The 16,833-nt window shown below is 39.1% G+C and overlaps 1 protein-coding gene across 7 annotated transcripts in view; it reads left to right on the top strand.

The window, feature by feature from the left end:
• Positions 1 to 16,833, top strand: part of NTRK2 (neurotrophic receptor tyrosine kinase 2) — a 196,713-nt gene that overhangs the window by 57,933 nt on the left and 121,947 nt on the right. For all 7 annotated transcript variants that reach the window (XR_010720522.1, XR_010720521.1, XR_010720520.1 and 4 more), the window contains exon 11: positions 10 to 109. Coding sequence is in view for 4 of the 7 variants with exons in the window: in XM_066181743.1 (XP_066037840.1) it covers positions 10 to 109 (100 nt within the window). In the remaining 3 variants the exon portion in view is untranslated. The remainder of the gene's footprint in view (positions 1 to 9; positions 110 to 16,833) is intronic.

The following is a 16,833-nucleotide window of genomic DNA, read 5'->3' as shown; positions in this document are numbered from 1 at the left end:
GTTTTTTAGGTGTACGTTGTGGTGGGAATTGCAGCACTGGTGTGCACTGGCTTAGTAATAACCCTCATTATTCTGAAGTTTGGAAGACACTCTAAGTTTGGGATGAAAGGTAAGCAGGGTTGGTTTTACACCTTCCAGAATTGTTGGGGGTTGTATGAGCTGAGACTGTAGTCTGCTGAACCTGGAGGTGTCAGAATAGCTACAATGAATGCCACCACATTTAATATTTTGTTTATTAATCAGGTAAGTAAGGGCAGAGGGAGATGTAGACAGAGTTTAGAATTTTGGATCAAACACTTCTACTTCTGTTTTCTTCTTAAGATAAATACCATTTCTCTGCCTTCTGCTGCAAAGCCCCCTGAGGCAATTCCTGGAGTAAAATATTTCTCAAGTCAGTGTAGGTAGGAAGAAGATAGGAAAGAAAATTTGTTCTGCTGCAAGTTTTATTGATGAGAATCTATACTCTATTTAAGAGGTACTTTAGACAATACTACAATGTCCCATTAAGGTGAAGGGGAAGCAATGAAAGGAGTGGAAGGTGCATTTGCAGTGGATCCTGTCATAGCGGTGCTTTCTGAGATGTGTCTCTTGGGGAGCAGCACTGGAGAGAGTCGCAAGTACTCATGGACCTGTGGAAGGGGGAAATCTCAGCCTTTCATTTATTCATTTATTTATTTTACAGCCAGATGGAGCTATGTGTAACAGAGGTACCTGCAGCTACTCCGTTACTGTATTCTTTTACTGGTGTCATCAGTGTGTGTCTGATGATGTGGGTGAAATTGTATAAAAAAAAAATAAATTTAAAAAACCAACTTGCTGTCTTGTTGAGAGACCTAGAAGGTGCTTTGCTGTGTGCTAAAGGAGCACACAGCATATAGATGAGGGTCTGTGGAGAACATGGTAAGTAATCTTTTGGTAGACTCCTGTTAATCTCATGTCCTTCTTCTCAGATGTGCTTATGACACAGTACCACTTGGGTGTATATTTTGGAAATGCTCACATGCTCTTGATAAGTGTTCTTTTCAGAGATATATACTCTATATTTTGGTTCCTGTATTCTGTTTAGAGTAGATTTCCTGGAACAAATGAGATTTGAGCAGAAGAAAGACGTAGTTGGTACAGATCAGCTGCTGGGATGGTAATCTTGTCTCTCACCTCCTTCCAGTATGACAGAGTCTCTGCTGTTTGGGATAGCATTAGAAAAGAATGGTCATTGTGAAATATCCTGAATAGCAACATGAAATCAGCAGGATTGAACTGCAGAGTTTTGGCAGAAGGCTAGTCTGTGACTTAACAGTTCAGCCTAAATTTTATTTGTGTTCAAGGCTTTCTGAATTGCATTCAGAGAGCTGAAGTAGCTGGAAACTGATTGAGAGAAACAGTGAGAATTCTATGATGTTAGCTCTTGAAAGCTGAATACTTGTTAGGTTTTTCAAAATATGCATTAAATATTTCAACACAACATTATTAAAGAAACTAGGAGAGAAACCCCACCCTGAGGGAGAATGCAAAAAGTTCTATTTTGTGTTGTAGTGTTAAGTTACCTTCCAGGAAGCTACTTGTTTTTTGGTATCTTCATATACAGCTCTTCTCACATAAATTCTTGACTAATCAGTAAGTTTGACCTGAGTAGTTCTTTGTTGCAAAATTGTCCATGTAGATCATATTTTAATAAGAATATGGTTTTGTGGAAATGACTATATGAAATTACAAAAAGACAGCAACCTCATACATATTGTTTATTTTATTTTTAATGGTGTAATGTCACTGTGAGTTACAAATAACTGTTAAGTCTTTCATGAGAAAGGAGTAACTTTCATCTGTACCTTAAGTGGAACTTCAGACTTCTCCAAAGCATGCATTCACACCTCTGATTCACTGTCTGGATCTATCAATAGTCCAAAGTCCCAGAAACACTCTCTCCCTTTATCATTATCAGTATTACTGAATTTAAAATGAAACAATATTATATTAAAATATTGAGATTAGATATACATAGATACATAATACCCGGGCTAATAAGAAAATATTGCCTGGTCTGAAAAGCTGGCAGTTTAAGTATATGTTGAGAATTGAAATATGAAAATAAATAACTTGGTGTATTTGATCATGAGGAAAATAAGGTGAGTGTGATGAGAAGGGGTTTTTTTAGTCATTATTGATCAATACAGTTAAATGTGTATCTTGGAATTTGTGAATAAATAGGTCAAGTCAGCTACGTGAGAACTCTGAGGCATTTGCAATTAATTCAGTCACAGCAAAATTAGTCCAGACTTTGTGTACAAACAGTGTGCTATGGTGGTAGTTTAATCAACAGTCTCAGTAGGGAAATGGGAAGGAGCTAAATATCCAGATTTCCATGGAAAATATTTATAAGACAAGATTTAAAAACCCTCTCCAAAATTCATGATGATTTTTGTTCATAAGAAGTAACTTTCTGAAGTTATATCAGGCAGAAATGCAAAAAAGGCTATGCTTCTTTTTCCTGTTATGTTCTGAGAACTCAACAGGGTCACTCAGACACCCTGTCATTAAATGTCTAGGCACCCTTCTTTGGCTAGAAATTTGGAAAAAAAAAAAGTAACTATTCAGTAATTGGAGCAGTCAAATTGTCACCAATGTTATTTTTCATGTAACCATGTATTTGGAAAAATGTTCCATTGAAAATCAGGGGAAAAAAAGTGTATATAGGCTAACATAACTGTGTGTCCCGTAGGAAATATCTTTATGTAAGGATTGACATTTTCATCTCATTTGGGTTCAGAGCAGGCATCTACAGCTTCTGTAGACATTGTTTTATGCCTCCTACTTCTAAATGTCAGTTTATCTCATCTTTTACATGGGCATTGTCTGCCCACTTCTTAATCTTGTGTCTTTGCGGAGTTCTTCTGTGCTTACAGAGCTTGAGCATGGTTGGGGTGTGGGATTGACAGTGACTGAGTCTTCAGAAAGAGATGTGAAGCAGGCAGGTGTGTCTGGGCTATGGCTGTGTCAGAGCTGCCCATACCTGGAAGCACTGCATGCGCTGAGGCTGCCACAGAGGTCACCCTGATATCTTTCCAGTACTGTATGGAGTAGAAAAGTGTCCAGTCTATGTGTTAGGGAGCACCAGGTCCTCTGAGAACTTCCAGTTCTCTGGCAGTTCTGATCAATATGTCATCAAGGTCTGTTGAACAGTTGTATAAAAATAAATAATCCCTATTTTTTTTACTTTTCTCTACTCATTTGGTATATCTAAGGTAAGAGAATAACTTTGGATAAATTCGTTTTACTCAATTACCTTTCCAGACTTAGTAATAGAGTGTTTTTAGAGGTGAGGAGGACAGGCAAAGCCCTCAGAAACATTTTGTTTGATTGAAATTGGATTGTACTGTATGAAGCAGTTGTTTTAATTCTTGCCTTAATTCTTTTTACTCTGTCTTTCAGAGCTAGAGGAGATAGCAGTTTCTAATGATTGACTTTGGGAACAGTATTAGTACAGAACAGATCTGTGGACTGTGCTAGAGGAGTCTTAAAATAGGGTTAGTACAAAAAACTCTCATGTGCTAGACATCAGACTTCCATAGCAAAATTCATCAGAATAATTGGTGAAACATAATTCTCTATTTTGCTGCTTCAGTACATTTTAAACACCTTCATATACAGGGCCTAGTGACAACAGCTTTGTATGAAAAGCTGCTTTTGGTTACTTGGATGTGGTGGTGAGGTTTTTAGACCCTTGCAAGATGCTGTAGCATAAATGGTGAAAGCTTCAGTTAATTTCATAAATGCGTTTGTTAAGACTTGTGGGTTGCTCTTACGAAACACCTTGGCTTGCTTGCTTGCTTGCTTGCTGTGGGATGTGAAAATGCTTATGGTGGGAATTCACTGGAGGCTGCCAAGACAGCTCTTAGCATTTTGTGTTTATTTCTGACTCCATCTAACCAGCTTATGAAACTGAAAAATAACAAGGGAACTGGAGTAGAGAGGACAAGGGAGCGTTTGTGAACTCCCTGAGAGGATTTATGGAAGAGTAGTTCTAATCCTGCTTTATTCTACTTTGCATGTTGAATAATGATGGAAGTAACCAAATGGTTTGCAGCATAATCAGTCCAATACACAGTTTGCAGATGTTAATCATGCCATTAAGCATGAAGGGAAGTATGAAGAAAACTGATGGAAGACAAATTATAAACTTTAAAATAGTATGATTTTTGATTATATCAACTGCTTCTATTCCAGTGACAAGACAATATCCCTATTACTCCCTGCTTCCTGGGGAATCTGGAGGTGGATAGTCATGGACAAGATTATTATCACAGCAACTTTACTGGTAGAGATAAGTGGAGTTTGTGTAGGTTTTGCCCAAATCAGAAAGGAAAGAGAAGTCACTCTTACCCAAAGCAGTGAGTTCTGCCTTTTAAGTTAACAGATAGAAACTGACAGAAGTAGTGGGAAACATGCGAGTACTTTTTGCATGTGAGGAGAGAGGGATTTTTTTTCATATGTTTGTCTGAAGTTTCTGTCAGTGCCTTGAGCTTCATGTGAAGTGCAAAGATAAGGGAACGAACAGTCTGAAATTCTCATTGTATTTAGGCAATGCCAGCTATCTTCTCGGGTCTGTGGGCTTGCATGTCATGCTTTGAAAGGTGCTTCTCCTTCCTTGAGCACTCTCTGAACTATTCCTGTGTCTAGACATATATCCTGACTATGAATTCTTCATCCCTTGCAAGTCTGTGCAGATCAGGGTACAGAAATTTACCTTTCTGTGATCAGGTAATGAGATTCTGTGGTTGATCTAGGAAAGAAAACCATGTCTCTTTTAGGACAAACACCCCAAAATACTACCTTTCCATAAAGTTCTTGCTAGCTGCTTGTCGACTTTTTTGAGTGTAAGTTTAAAATTTGGACTGGCAATGAGAGTGCTGTTCTCTTTCATCAAGCTAATTAAAAATTAGGAATACACCCATGGATTTTGCCTGCCAAAGTCCAAACAGGGTATTTTTTCCTGCGTCTTGATAGCTTTTTCTCTCAAGTGATTTGTGTAACGTGTTGGACCATGAATGTCCTTGAAAACTTTTTGAATTAAAAGCATTGGTTATTCCAACAGAAGCTCTCTGATAGTTCAGGAATACTTCTTCTTACCAGTGTGTTACAGTTCACTTTATTTTATTTGCTTGCAACCTCTTGTAACTTTTTGAGCTTTGGTCCAAAAGACAGTACAGGGGAAGGCAGCTTGGAACTCATTTCAGTTGCAGCATATTTCTCAGTTGTCTTACCGTATTTCAGTTTGGGTAAGAAACACTGTACAAAAGCATGGTAAGAGTCTACTTACAGAGCAGAATTATCCTTCTGACACAATGGCATAACACAATGACTGATTTTAACCCTTGTTTACCCAAACAATCATGTTTACATGACTTTAAATACAGTCCAGGTGAAAGTAGAGTGCTTTGCCTTTCTGTCTGAGACTTTTGCATATTCCTTTGACTGTGTTGGAATGTGTTACATAAGGGCTGTCAGGAAAGATCTTTTGTATCTTACTTCTCTGTAAGCATATAGCAAATGGTCATTTTTCTGCTTTATGAGTTCACCTTGTAGTCAAAGAGGGGCTGATTGCAAGGGACTTAAAAAAAACCCCTCTGCTTCATCCACATTGGTGATTGAAGAATTAGGATTTTGGAGTGTTTAGATGACTCTTAGTAGTTTGAAGTATTGATGTGGGAAGAGGGAGTTTTTTGTCTTTATTAGCAACTCATATATTACATGTCTTGCTTAAGCAATTGGGTTAATGGTTATAGAGTAGGGGAAAAGTGAAATGCGCTTAAAATAGAAATACTTCTTCTACTTTTAATTCTAAAACAATTACAAAATAAAAACTTTGCATATTCAGCCGAGATCTGCAGTTTGACAAGTATGACCTAATGTTTAAATTGGTGGGCGCTAAGCTTGTAGCAGTAATGGCTACAATTTTGCCTTTTCAGACAAATCATTAAAAAGATCAAGTCTGTAGCTTGGGAGCACATTTTCTGCTTGACTTTCAGCAAGTCACTGAAAATACTGAGCTTTTTGAGTTTCCACTTTTACTTATAGAAGTGATTTTCTGCTGTGTTATACCTACCCAAATGCCAATTCTGTGGGTGTCAGTCCTTTAATATCTTTAGAACATTCCATTACTTAGTCAATGAGCAGGATCAATTCATGTGAGTCAGTGTTGTAAATCAGAAGTAGAGAAAAATGAATGTGGTCAAATCTGCAGTATTTTTAGTGAGTAGACAGTGTAAAGGCAGTGATGATATTGCTCCTTCTGAACCACACACAAGGAGCGTTTTTTATTGTTTGACACTGATATTCCAGTCCCTGTAGTCATGGGCCAGTCATACAAATTGTCTGTCTTAGGTGCATCCCTTGTTAATGGGCCCTGTAACATTGCTTTACCACATGAACATTTGGAAGATAGAGTTGTTAATGCTTCTAAGTACCTTACGTTGAAGAAGCAAATTGCTATAAGTATGTTAGAGAATGAGAGTTTGTATTAACTGATCCATGAAGGTAATTTCATGTAAAGGATTTTACAAAGATCTTAAAATACTTCAGCTACCATTCTTGTGTGTTTCCGTAAATAAAAGAGCACTGTTTATTGCATGGTTTTGGGCCTGTGTCACCCCATCAGAGCATATGGTTAGACATTTTTAGAGTTCCATTGCTCTTATTTATATAAAATTTGATCTCTAGGTGTCAGGTGTTTGTTTAGGTCTGCTATTAGATTTCCTGAGTCCAATCCTAAAGTGCAACACACCATGGAAGAATGTAGCTGTTTCTGTAATAGGAACAAACAAGTAGGTGATGCCCCATATGTAACACAAGATTTATGAGGACAGCTCAAATCTGAACTGCGGAATTTTTAATGATGCAGTGGCGCATTTGACTCTGATCTGCTTTGATTGTGAAATATAAACTCAGTTGTAATGATTGAGAGAGAAAAAGAGTTACTAACTTGTAACTTAGATGTTTACCTGATTCAGACTACTAGGGTGGTATTATTAACACTGATATTATGAATGAAGGAAAATTATCTGAGACCTCATGGCCTTTACTAGTAAAAAATAAGGAAAGCAAGTGTAAACAAGTACCTATTGTATCTCATTCCCCCTCCCCTAAAAGAGTGATGGGAGCAGGAAAAGCAGGTGATGGGAGGAAGGAGTATGCATGTATGTGATGTGCATGAAGTGAGATGGAGAACTGAGGAGATGCTGAGTAGAGGACAGCTTAGAGATGAAATGCAAAGTGGTTGAAGAGAAAGCATGGATACAGTAAAAATAAGGAGAGCTGAAAATTATGTTTGCTAAGGCTCTACCTTGGTATGGGCTGAGGCACACAGAACTAGCAGAGCTCCTAGTTCAAGGTAGTGAAAGAATAAGACAGAAATTTAAACTGCAGAGTCCCAACCCCATGTTCAGTCTACATCCACATATGCTTCACAGGTCTTTATGTTGCAGAGCCTAGGGTTTTTCTTTTGTTTTTTTATGTTCAAAGGGTGAATTCTCACCTGATTGTATATGAACTTTTTGCCCATATGCAGATCATGCTATTTTGGGAATGTGTAAGTTTTTGAGGGCAAATTGTGGTTTAGTCCATGGAGAATTTTAGGAAGAAATGAGATGGAATATAGGAGGAAATAAGAGGAGGAGAGGAATGGAAGGTGGAGAGTAAGTAGATCATGATAATGGTAAGTTTTCCTGTGGTCAGAGTGAAGAAGTAGTTGGACGAAATGGAAATCAGTGAATCAGAAAGAAAGAAAACTACTGAAGAACAGCAAAGATGGCCTATATTATCTATCTGTCTGTCTGTCTATCTATCTATCTATCTATCTATCTATCTATCTATCTATCTATCTATCTTTCTATCCATTTTTGAGTTGTCCCAGTTCTCCAATGGTTTAAGCAACATTTACTATAAGGTACATATGTGCTTGGTTTTGATCTCCCTTTGAGGAAGTGTCAATGTGCAATGCTAGAAAACTTAATGCTAAAAACCAAGTGGTTCTTAAACACTCTAGCTTGAAACAGGAATAGTAGATTAATAGAAGGTATTCTTGGTAGAAATGAGGTCTACTGTATGATCTCCATAGAAGGTATTCTTGGTAGAAATGAGGTCTACTGTATGATCTCCAGTTAGGAAAAAAGGCTAATATGCAAGTGACTGGCAGCAGAGGCTTCTCCTTAAGGCTGTGCCAGCTTAAACTGATTTTCCACAAAACAGCTGAGGCTGATAGGCACTCTGCAAGTGTCTAGTCCCACACTCATCAAAAAGCAGGGTGAGCCAGTGATGTTTACAGCATTTCTTTCCAAATGAACAAGAAGTGCTGTTAAGCCATTACTGCAGCAGTGCTGTTGCATCTTAGGAAGAAATGAAGTAGAAAAATTTAGAAGAATTAAGAAAAATCAAGACAAAAAGTAGTCAAGCTTCTTGAATACCTAGTAAAAGAAACACTTTAGGTTTTACTTCAGTTCTGGTAAAAAGTTCAAGTAAGATTTTATAATTTGTATGAATAGGTCCTTTTTATATCTCTTTTCCATACACACACTCTGATGAATGTTTAGCATCTCCCAGAATATTTATAACCTGGGATCAGCATTGCACATTAGCTATTAATTCACTGCAGCCAATGAATTCCTTCAAAGTGTTCTCTTTGTGGGTAGCCGAACACACCTTTGCCAAGTGGCTCACAGCTCTTCTCAATTGCTGTTTTACTAGTGATACTGTACATCCCAATTCTTCCTCGGTGGTGCAATGTGAGTATGCCACTCTGCCTCACAGTGGTCAGTGTCCCAGCCTTTCACATTTATGTACTTAAGACGTTAGGTTTATATTCAGTCCTCAGACTGGATGATAATCCAGTGTAAACTTCAGAATAGTGAGTTATATATGACTTTTTTCTCCATATATGGATCATGAGTGACACGGGAATAGTCGTCCTAAGTGAAAGACCTTTTTGTGCTGCCCTCAAAGTCCATTTTGTCCTGATACCTCTTCTGTATTCCGCACAAAAATCATAATTGCCTTATTAAAGAGGAGTCTGTCATTCTGTTTTGTACTCTGCCATGTTTTGTCCCATTTAGTGCTGTTTGCTTTGCAAATAGCAGAAACCAGGAAGACTTGATGACACTTGTAGTGTGAAAATGAGGAAGCAGATTTAGGAAAATGAGATCTGTCACTGAAATTAGAAAAAAAAAATAGGCAGGATTGAGAATCTTTCTAATTTGCTCTGCTTGATTTTTTGATACTTCTTTAAAAAGAAGTCAGAGAGGGAGCAATGTAACAGAATCCTTTATATTGAAGTAAAATAGGCAAGCTATCTAGTAACTATTATTTAGCCTATGTCAGTTTTATTCATGGTGTCAAAGGCTAATGCACTGTTCCTTCAACTGTCTGACATAGCTGAATAGCCTGGAGCACTAGGTGGAATAATGTAAACGTACAAGAAGTATTTATAAAAGGTCCTTCATCTTTTCCTGACAGATGACAAAATATGTGAACTAACTGGAAGAGTGTAGGTATAGTTTAGATATCAGGAAGAAGTTTTTACTTAGAGGGTGATTAGGCACTGGAACAAGTTCCCAGAGAAGTTATGGATGCTTCATCCCTGGAAGTGTTTAAGACCAGGTTGGATGGGGCTTTGAGCAGCATGGGACAGTACAAGGTTGCCCATGACAAACAGGTTGAAACCAGGTGATATTTAAGGCCCCTTCTGGCCCAAACTTTTCTATGATTCTACTGGTCATAAAGTTTCACTTCTTATCGGCACTTCAGCCAGCCAGTCATGACTGTAGTCCTCCTCCCTCTATCAGCCCTTTTGCCTCTTGCCTGCTCTGTGTATTGATGGTGTGGTACTACAGAGCTGGCATGTCTTAGAACTGAGGCCTTTTCCCTCATAACTATTTTGAATTTTAGAGGCATCATTTTCATAAGAAGAGGACAGCCTACAGTTGTGGCACAATTTCTGTGCTGCCACAACTCTTCTGCAGAGCAAATGTGGAAGCATCTGCAGCTGGAGGGAGTCCATTTGTAACCCCTATGAGGAGTGTGATCATGGATTTGCCTCCACATTTGACAGGGCCAGCCCCAACATGGAGACATGCCATGTATGGCCTTTAAAGTAGGAGAAATTTTAACTTTAGTTCTGGTATTTAGTTCTGTCTTTATTCTTTAACTTTAGATGTGAGTAATTCAAACTGGGAGAAAAACATTTCTTAAAAAGCAGTGAATTGAGTAACCAGAACCCTTTATTTCACGTGGGAGCTCTCAGGCGTAGGAGGTGGTGGCTGCTGCTGAAATATTGGTTACCAAAGGTCTTCCAAGAGAGGTTTGTGCCCTTTCAGAAAGTTACATTTTTATGACTTTTAGCAACAGTCAGCAACAGAAATGTATCTTGTAATAACATTCTTTTTTTGCACAAGAGTCTGAACCAGAACCTGTTGACATCCCTTGCGTTTTTTTGGAGAGGGTCATTGCAGGGTTCTGTCACACAGCTTCTGAAGCTGCGCTGTTATCTCTTCTTCAGGGGCACATGTGGATGTGTACTATGAGCTGTCCATGTTTCCAGCTGGCTCTGATGCAGTTGTGCATTTATTGAATGTCTTGAAAGTCAAATTAGCTTGAAGGTCAAATTAAAACCTTCGAATTAAAAGGTCAAATCCTGTCTTTGTGGCTACCACATGCTAAATATTTCTGCCCATGGCCATCTTGGGGACCTGTAAGCTCGCACAACTGTCAGTAATTTTGGAGAGTAGTAGAGAGCCTGCCCTGTTAAATTTCTCTTTCTGTCCTTTTGAATGCTGGCTTGCCAACTAGGCAGGTGTTGCAGCTGCTTCTCATGGTGCCTGGAGCTTGTGCATTGCATCTGCTTTTGCAGTGGCCTCTCCCAGCGTGCTCCAGGCAAACATTAATGCAGACTCTTCTGCTGCCATCACAAGAAGTCGTGCAACCTGCCAGTGGTGCAGTAAAGTCCAGGTACCTTAAGAGAGCAGGTTGTGAGTCAGGTGGATGGCACAGGGCCTGTTCCTGCCCAGCGGCTGTGAGTTTCAGTGATATGGCTGTTAAGCACAAAGGTATAACCTCTGGCACATGCAGTTTTTGTAATGTGTGGCAGAGGTGCTTGGTATGTGCTTGCTCTCTGCTAACACAATCCCTCAGGCACATGCTTTTGGCTCATGTCAGAGGCAGGGTAATAGATGTTTCATTTGGTTGGACCAACATGGCTGTTCTTGCATTCTGTGCTGCATAGAGGCAGGTTAACAGGAAGGGAAACTTTCTTTTCTGTTTATTAAGCACCCTGTTGTTTTGGTAAAGAAAAATATAAAATAATTACACATGGCTTTATTTTAGAAAAGTAATAGTTTGGAATGTCTTATGGTTGGCTTAGGGTGCAGTTCACCAGATTATCTATCATGAAAGCAGAGGAATCAAAGGAAATATTCTTCCTTTCACTTCTTGGCAAAGGAGGCCGTATCTGAGTCTTGGACATGGCGTACTCTACAGGTCCTGTGTCAAGTACAAGATAAGCATGATAGCAAACCAACAAAGAAGTTGAGGCACATTTGTGCTTTCACACTGTTGAGCCATAGTGTCTTGAGACCATGGAGAAACTTGAATAATTTACTTTTCCTTTTGGTGTGTTCAGACAGTTCCTCAGGTCAGAATCTGCATGTTCCTGCAGGGACTGGAAATGTCTGTCCAGTTGCACAGCTCAGGCCCAAGTGTGCCAAATTAGAGTAGTGAGAAGTTGATAATCCTGGGAGAAGAATGAGACTGTTTTTCTGCCATCCTGCTGGTGCCTGTGGCAGCTCTGAACAGACAGTTTGTACCCTCTTGGTGCTAAAGGAAGAGGGATTCCCTTTGTTTGCAGTCTTAATGCAATTGGCTCTTACCCATCCATATTCTCTGAAAAGTGTTCATGCTACAGTAGACATTCACAATTAATCACAGTCACCTAGCATTGAAGTGATTAAGTTTTGTGGCCATGGTAATTTTCACAAACTTTAATTTGCACCCAGCGGTCAGAACAATTTTTTTACTAGGTACAGCCTGTGTTTCTACAAGCAGGTTCTTTGACTGCATTAAGTGTAAACCTAGGCACTGTTCTCACTGGCCACCAAAAGGATGTTCATGTGCACTGCTTTGTGCACCAGCTGGCCTTGGAGCAGTGATCTTTGCCACTGAGCTCCCATACTTCGTGCACACCAAATTAATTCCTGTCATGTATTACTTTCTTTTTAAGAACAAGGCATGGAGCTTCTGAGGGTTTTCTAGTGCCTCTTTCAGCTCTCCTAAGTTCCAAAATTACTTAATTTCAATTAGGTACTTCATATTTAGCTAGTTAGGTACCCTGTCTTTTTCCAACCCATTACATTGTGTGTGGCTACTGATAGCCTTTCTCCTCTGTTCCAATTCTGAAAATGCAATCAGGACTGTGAACAATATTATGGAAATACTTTAATTGAGATGGGTTCTTACAGTTCAACAACTTGGCCACGAATTTGTTTGCTTCAGTGTGAGGGGGAAAATTAAAAACAAACAAACAAAAAAAACCCCCAAAAAAACCAAAAAGAAAAAAAAAAAAAAAAAAAACAAAAAAAACCCCTCAGCTACTGTTGCAGCGTCAGAATTCAGTGTCTGTTACTTAGTCAAAGAGATACCTTGATATTTTAAACTGAAGTAGTGGGGGTATTTTTGAAGGGAAAGAGGAGCTAGGCTGCATAGAATGCATCGTTGGTATCTAAAGATGTTGATGTGGTTGTAGCATCTTTCATAAATTACAAAGAAAAGTCAGTGAGCCAGAATGTTTTTTTTTACACTATGGCCCCTTTAACTGTTCTGCCAATAAATGAGTGTAGATGGGAATCAGACTCATTAAGGTTAATGGGGGTCAGCATTTCTTTGGGAAGAGAAGAGCTACAGGCAGAGGTCCTGTGTATGGCTGTGTCAGCTATGTGCATCTGGGAAAGTAACATTGGAAACTAAATCCTCCCAGAGAACTGGCGGAACTTAATCTTGGCCTTTAGCTCCTCAATTAACCTTGTCAGTGTAACACTGGATTCTGGGTGAGTGGGACATCTTAGAGTGATTCTTAAGTAGCTTCTTAAATAGGGAATGAAATATGAGTGGTTTGTGGTATTACTGCTTCCAAACATGGCAGGACTTAAAAAAGGGTAACAGAGAAGAACCTCAGGTAATAAGGTCTCCTCTGAGCCTGGTCTGGACAAGATATGAACCAGGACCCATTCTTCCCTGTCATAGCTACAAAAATATTATGAAAGAGGGGAGTTTAAAGAACTGACATGTCAGAGGGTGCCCTTTGCTGCACTTCAGATGCAGCTGACTCCATTGGCTGGTGTGTGTGTGTGTGTAAAGCACAAAAGGTGCAGCACAGGGTATTTGGCTGGTGCCAGTAAGAAAACTGTGTGAGCCTAGCAGAGACACGACACAGGTTGTAGACTGAACTGATGAATTTTTTACACTTTTTGCACAGTCTGAAGGGTCCATGTACATTGTATTTGTGGTCATATATGCTTGTGCATTCTTATTTTGGTGTATAGTAAGTCAGCTACAGGTAGGTAAATGTATTCCTAATTATCTTCCTTGAAAATGGTTTGCTGTTTCATTTTGCAGAACTTCATGGTTTTAGTTTGTCCAGTATAGTTGTAGTTTAGTCTTAAAAACCAAATATGTCAATTTTTTAAATACTGCACAGCTTCACTGCTTATGATTCACATTTTTCAGAATGTGATTGCTGTTCTGGCACATTCTCTTGTTTAATTTCACTGAAAGGGGTTGCTAATAATGGTCTAAAATATGATAGATTTAGGATGGAAAAATATGGAAAATGAACTTCACATGAATTGGCATGATCATTGCAAGCAGAGCAAACAGATTCAGTTTTCCTTTTCTGAGATATAATGTTTTCTCGTTCTTTGTGTAGACTTTCACCTGTCTTACACAGCAGTATGTGTGGTTGGAGGTGCCACATATTAGCATCGTCTTGACTGCTACTTCATAAGGAAAATTACACATTCTCCTTTCTGAGACAGACTGTAAGGAGTTCAGTAACTGTGTTGTAAGCAGGTGTAGTGTGTGGCAGTTTTGATTGAACAAATAGTTCTGAACTGTAAATCATACAAAACTCTAAGCACAGAAGCTGAATGATATGTAAAGTAACAGTAAATAACTATCACGGATCAAGACTATGCTGAGTAAGGTTTTGGGTGCACACAAAGGTTGACTGTAGTCAGAAGACTAATAGTCCAAGAACAAGAGCAGGTGAACCTCCTGCAAATTGTTCATTGCGCACAATGAGAAACACAGTTTATAGTTTCAGAGACAGATGAAATTACTTTTTTTGCCAAAAGAACCCCAAGCTTGATGTTATAGAAGATGAACTGAGAAGTGATGAAGAGAGGGAGGGAGCAGTAAAGATAGAAGCAAGGAAATATAGAAGGGGAGGACTTCAGATCCAAGGGAGAAGACTAGAAAAGGTGTGCAGGTAGGGAATTTCTTAAGTTGTGATGAGGAAAGAGGAAAAGGTTGCTGTGTAACTAAGAGAAAGCAAGCCAAGAAGGTAAAAATTACTCCCTTTTCCAATTTTGTACTGGAAGGATTGATTATATTCTGAATACAAAGAGGAGAGTGTGAAGGGGCTAAGATGGGAACCCAGAGCTGTGTAGGAGTTCCTGGGATTGAAGATGCCATACTTGGATGTGATGAGGAAGGTGGGACTCCAGTTCTGCTGTAAGCATGATTTCTTGTCTAACTGGGGAAAGTCCCAGCCAGGCTTTGAAATGGTCCCTGATATCGTGGAGAGAAAAAAAAAAAAAAAAAATCTGTGAGAAAGTGAATGAAAAAAGGAATGAAAGAAAAAGAAAAAAACCCGGAGGGGAAAGGATTGAGATCTGTAGAGAGTATCATCTCTCAAGACAAGAGATAGGCCAGACGATGTATTGCAGAACAACAATGTAAGAGCTTTTTCAAAGTGAAGATGGTATTGGAAATGCATCTTTTACAGCTATTTTGCAAACATTGACAGACTTTGTCCAGTCACCATGACTGGGCCCAGGAGCTGCTCTGAGCTCAGGAACAGCAGAGTGAAATCTTGGGAGGCTATCTTTTTTCTTGTCTCTAAAGGTTGCCAACCTGAAATGAAGCTCTTGCGGTCAGTGGAACTGTATGGTTGTGAGGCTGGTTTGTTAGTGTGGAATTTGATACCTGAAGCTATCTGTGTTTCAAAATAATATCATGGGACCAGAGGAAGACAACTGTGCCTCTGTTGTGAGTGATGTCTTGCTGTTTAGTTATTAACAGTGTCCTGGTCACCTGTTTTTTATCATGCCCCTCACTGAATTTCCATAGTCATGAATTCCAGTGCACCTTTTTAAGAAAACCAAACAAAAAAGGAAAAAAAAAAAAAAGAAAATATTTAACCTTCAACCTGGGATGCATCAAGGCCAGATCCATGTCACTAAAGATCAGACAGGCAGGGCCAAGAAATGTGTTTCTTTTGCCACAGCCACTGTAGGAACAAAACGGTGGGAAGCTGAGAAAGCAAAGCTCTGTACAGTGGCATTCAGCCACAGGATTGGATGTGAACATATCCAAGAATACAGTAACAAATGCAATCAGCAGCCAGACTTTTCTCTATTTCAATGAATACAGTGAAATTCAGTGTGTACAATATCTACAATTAAAATAATGAATGCAAAAAAAATGAGGCCTCTCCCACCCACCATGTGCAAATCATTATGCATGCAGAAGCAGCTGATTAGAACTGTGGATCAGCTGTGTAAAATTAGAAGGGTGGCTTGTTCTGGCGTGGTGTTGTGTGCTGTAGGGTTCAACCAGCAGCGAGAAAAATCTCTTTGCCCTAGCCCATCTTATTGCTTTCTCAGCACCACAAACACCACTGATGGAAATAGGAGCCACCCATCAGTGCAGAATCAGAGCTGTGACAGACTCCACAGATAACAGATTCATGACATGCACAGAAAGGGAAAATTTTGCCCTTGACCTGTAAATGACTTTATGCATAGGATTGTATGCAGATCATTGTTTGCAAGTCATGGTCCTCTCTGACCTATAGTTAGGTGGCTGTAGTAGTTATAGCTGAGATTGTAAACTTTTTTTAGAGAGAGATGTTCCACTGCCTTTTATTCCTCCTTGATTTTGTGTAAAAGAGCCATGGGGCTGAGCACAGCCATATAACCGAAGTGGGAAGATGTTTAATTTGAAATGTTACAGGAATGAGATATTTAATAATGGTCTTATGATTTGGAATAATATTTTTCTGTTTTTATCAGAAAGAATCAATTCATAGGTGTTACAGACCCTTTGATAGAACATTTAGATATTGTCCAGTTCATGGCATTGAAACACCTCATCATTCATTCCTTGAATCTTATGGAACAGAGAGAGCTAGAGCACAAATGTAAATTGAACAATTTGATTCTTCAGTGAATGACTCTTCTCTTTCTGTGTAGCACTGTGTAATTCCTGTAGTAAAACTCTTGCTGAACTTACTGTGTGGTCATACAGGAGTTTTGTACTAACACTGAAGGTGCATTTATTTCTGGCTTTGCTATAGAGTAGGTTTGTGCCTTGTCCTTTGCGTGTTGTACTCGTCTCTTTCCCTCTTACTTAATGAGTGTCTGTATCATTGCACAGCTCACATGTTTCTTGCCTATGCTCTTTTAATCTTTTTTGGACTTTTTTTTAAATAGCATAAAAAAATGTGTATTTCCATAGTGTGAGCAGTAGTGTTGTATTTCAGAGTTCAAGGCCAAAGGGATAATCTTCTTCTGAATG

Source organism: Chamaea fasciata, unplaced genomic scaffold (assembly GCF_029207755.1).
Source record: "Chamaea fasciata isolate MVZ Bird 193981 ecotype frontalis unplaced genomic scaffold, bChaFas1.0.hap1 SCAF_4, whole genome shotgun sequence".
Taxonomy (NCBI): Eukaryota; Metazoa; Chordata; class Aves; order Passeriformes; family Sylviidae; genus Chamaea; species Chamaea fasciata.
This window is presented reverse-complemented; position numbering and strand designations above follow the sequence as displayed.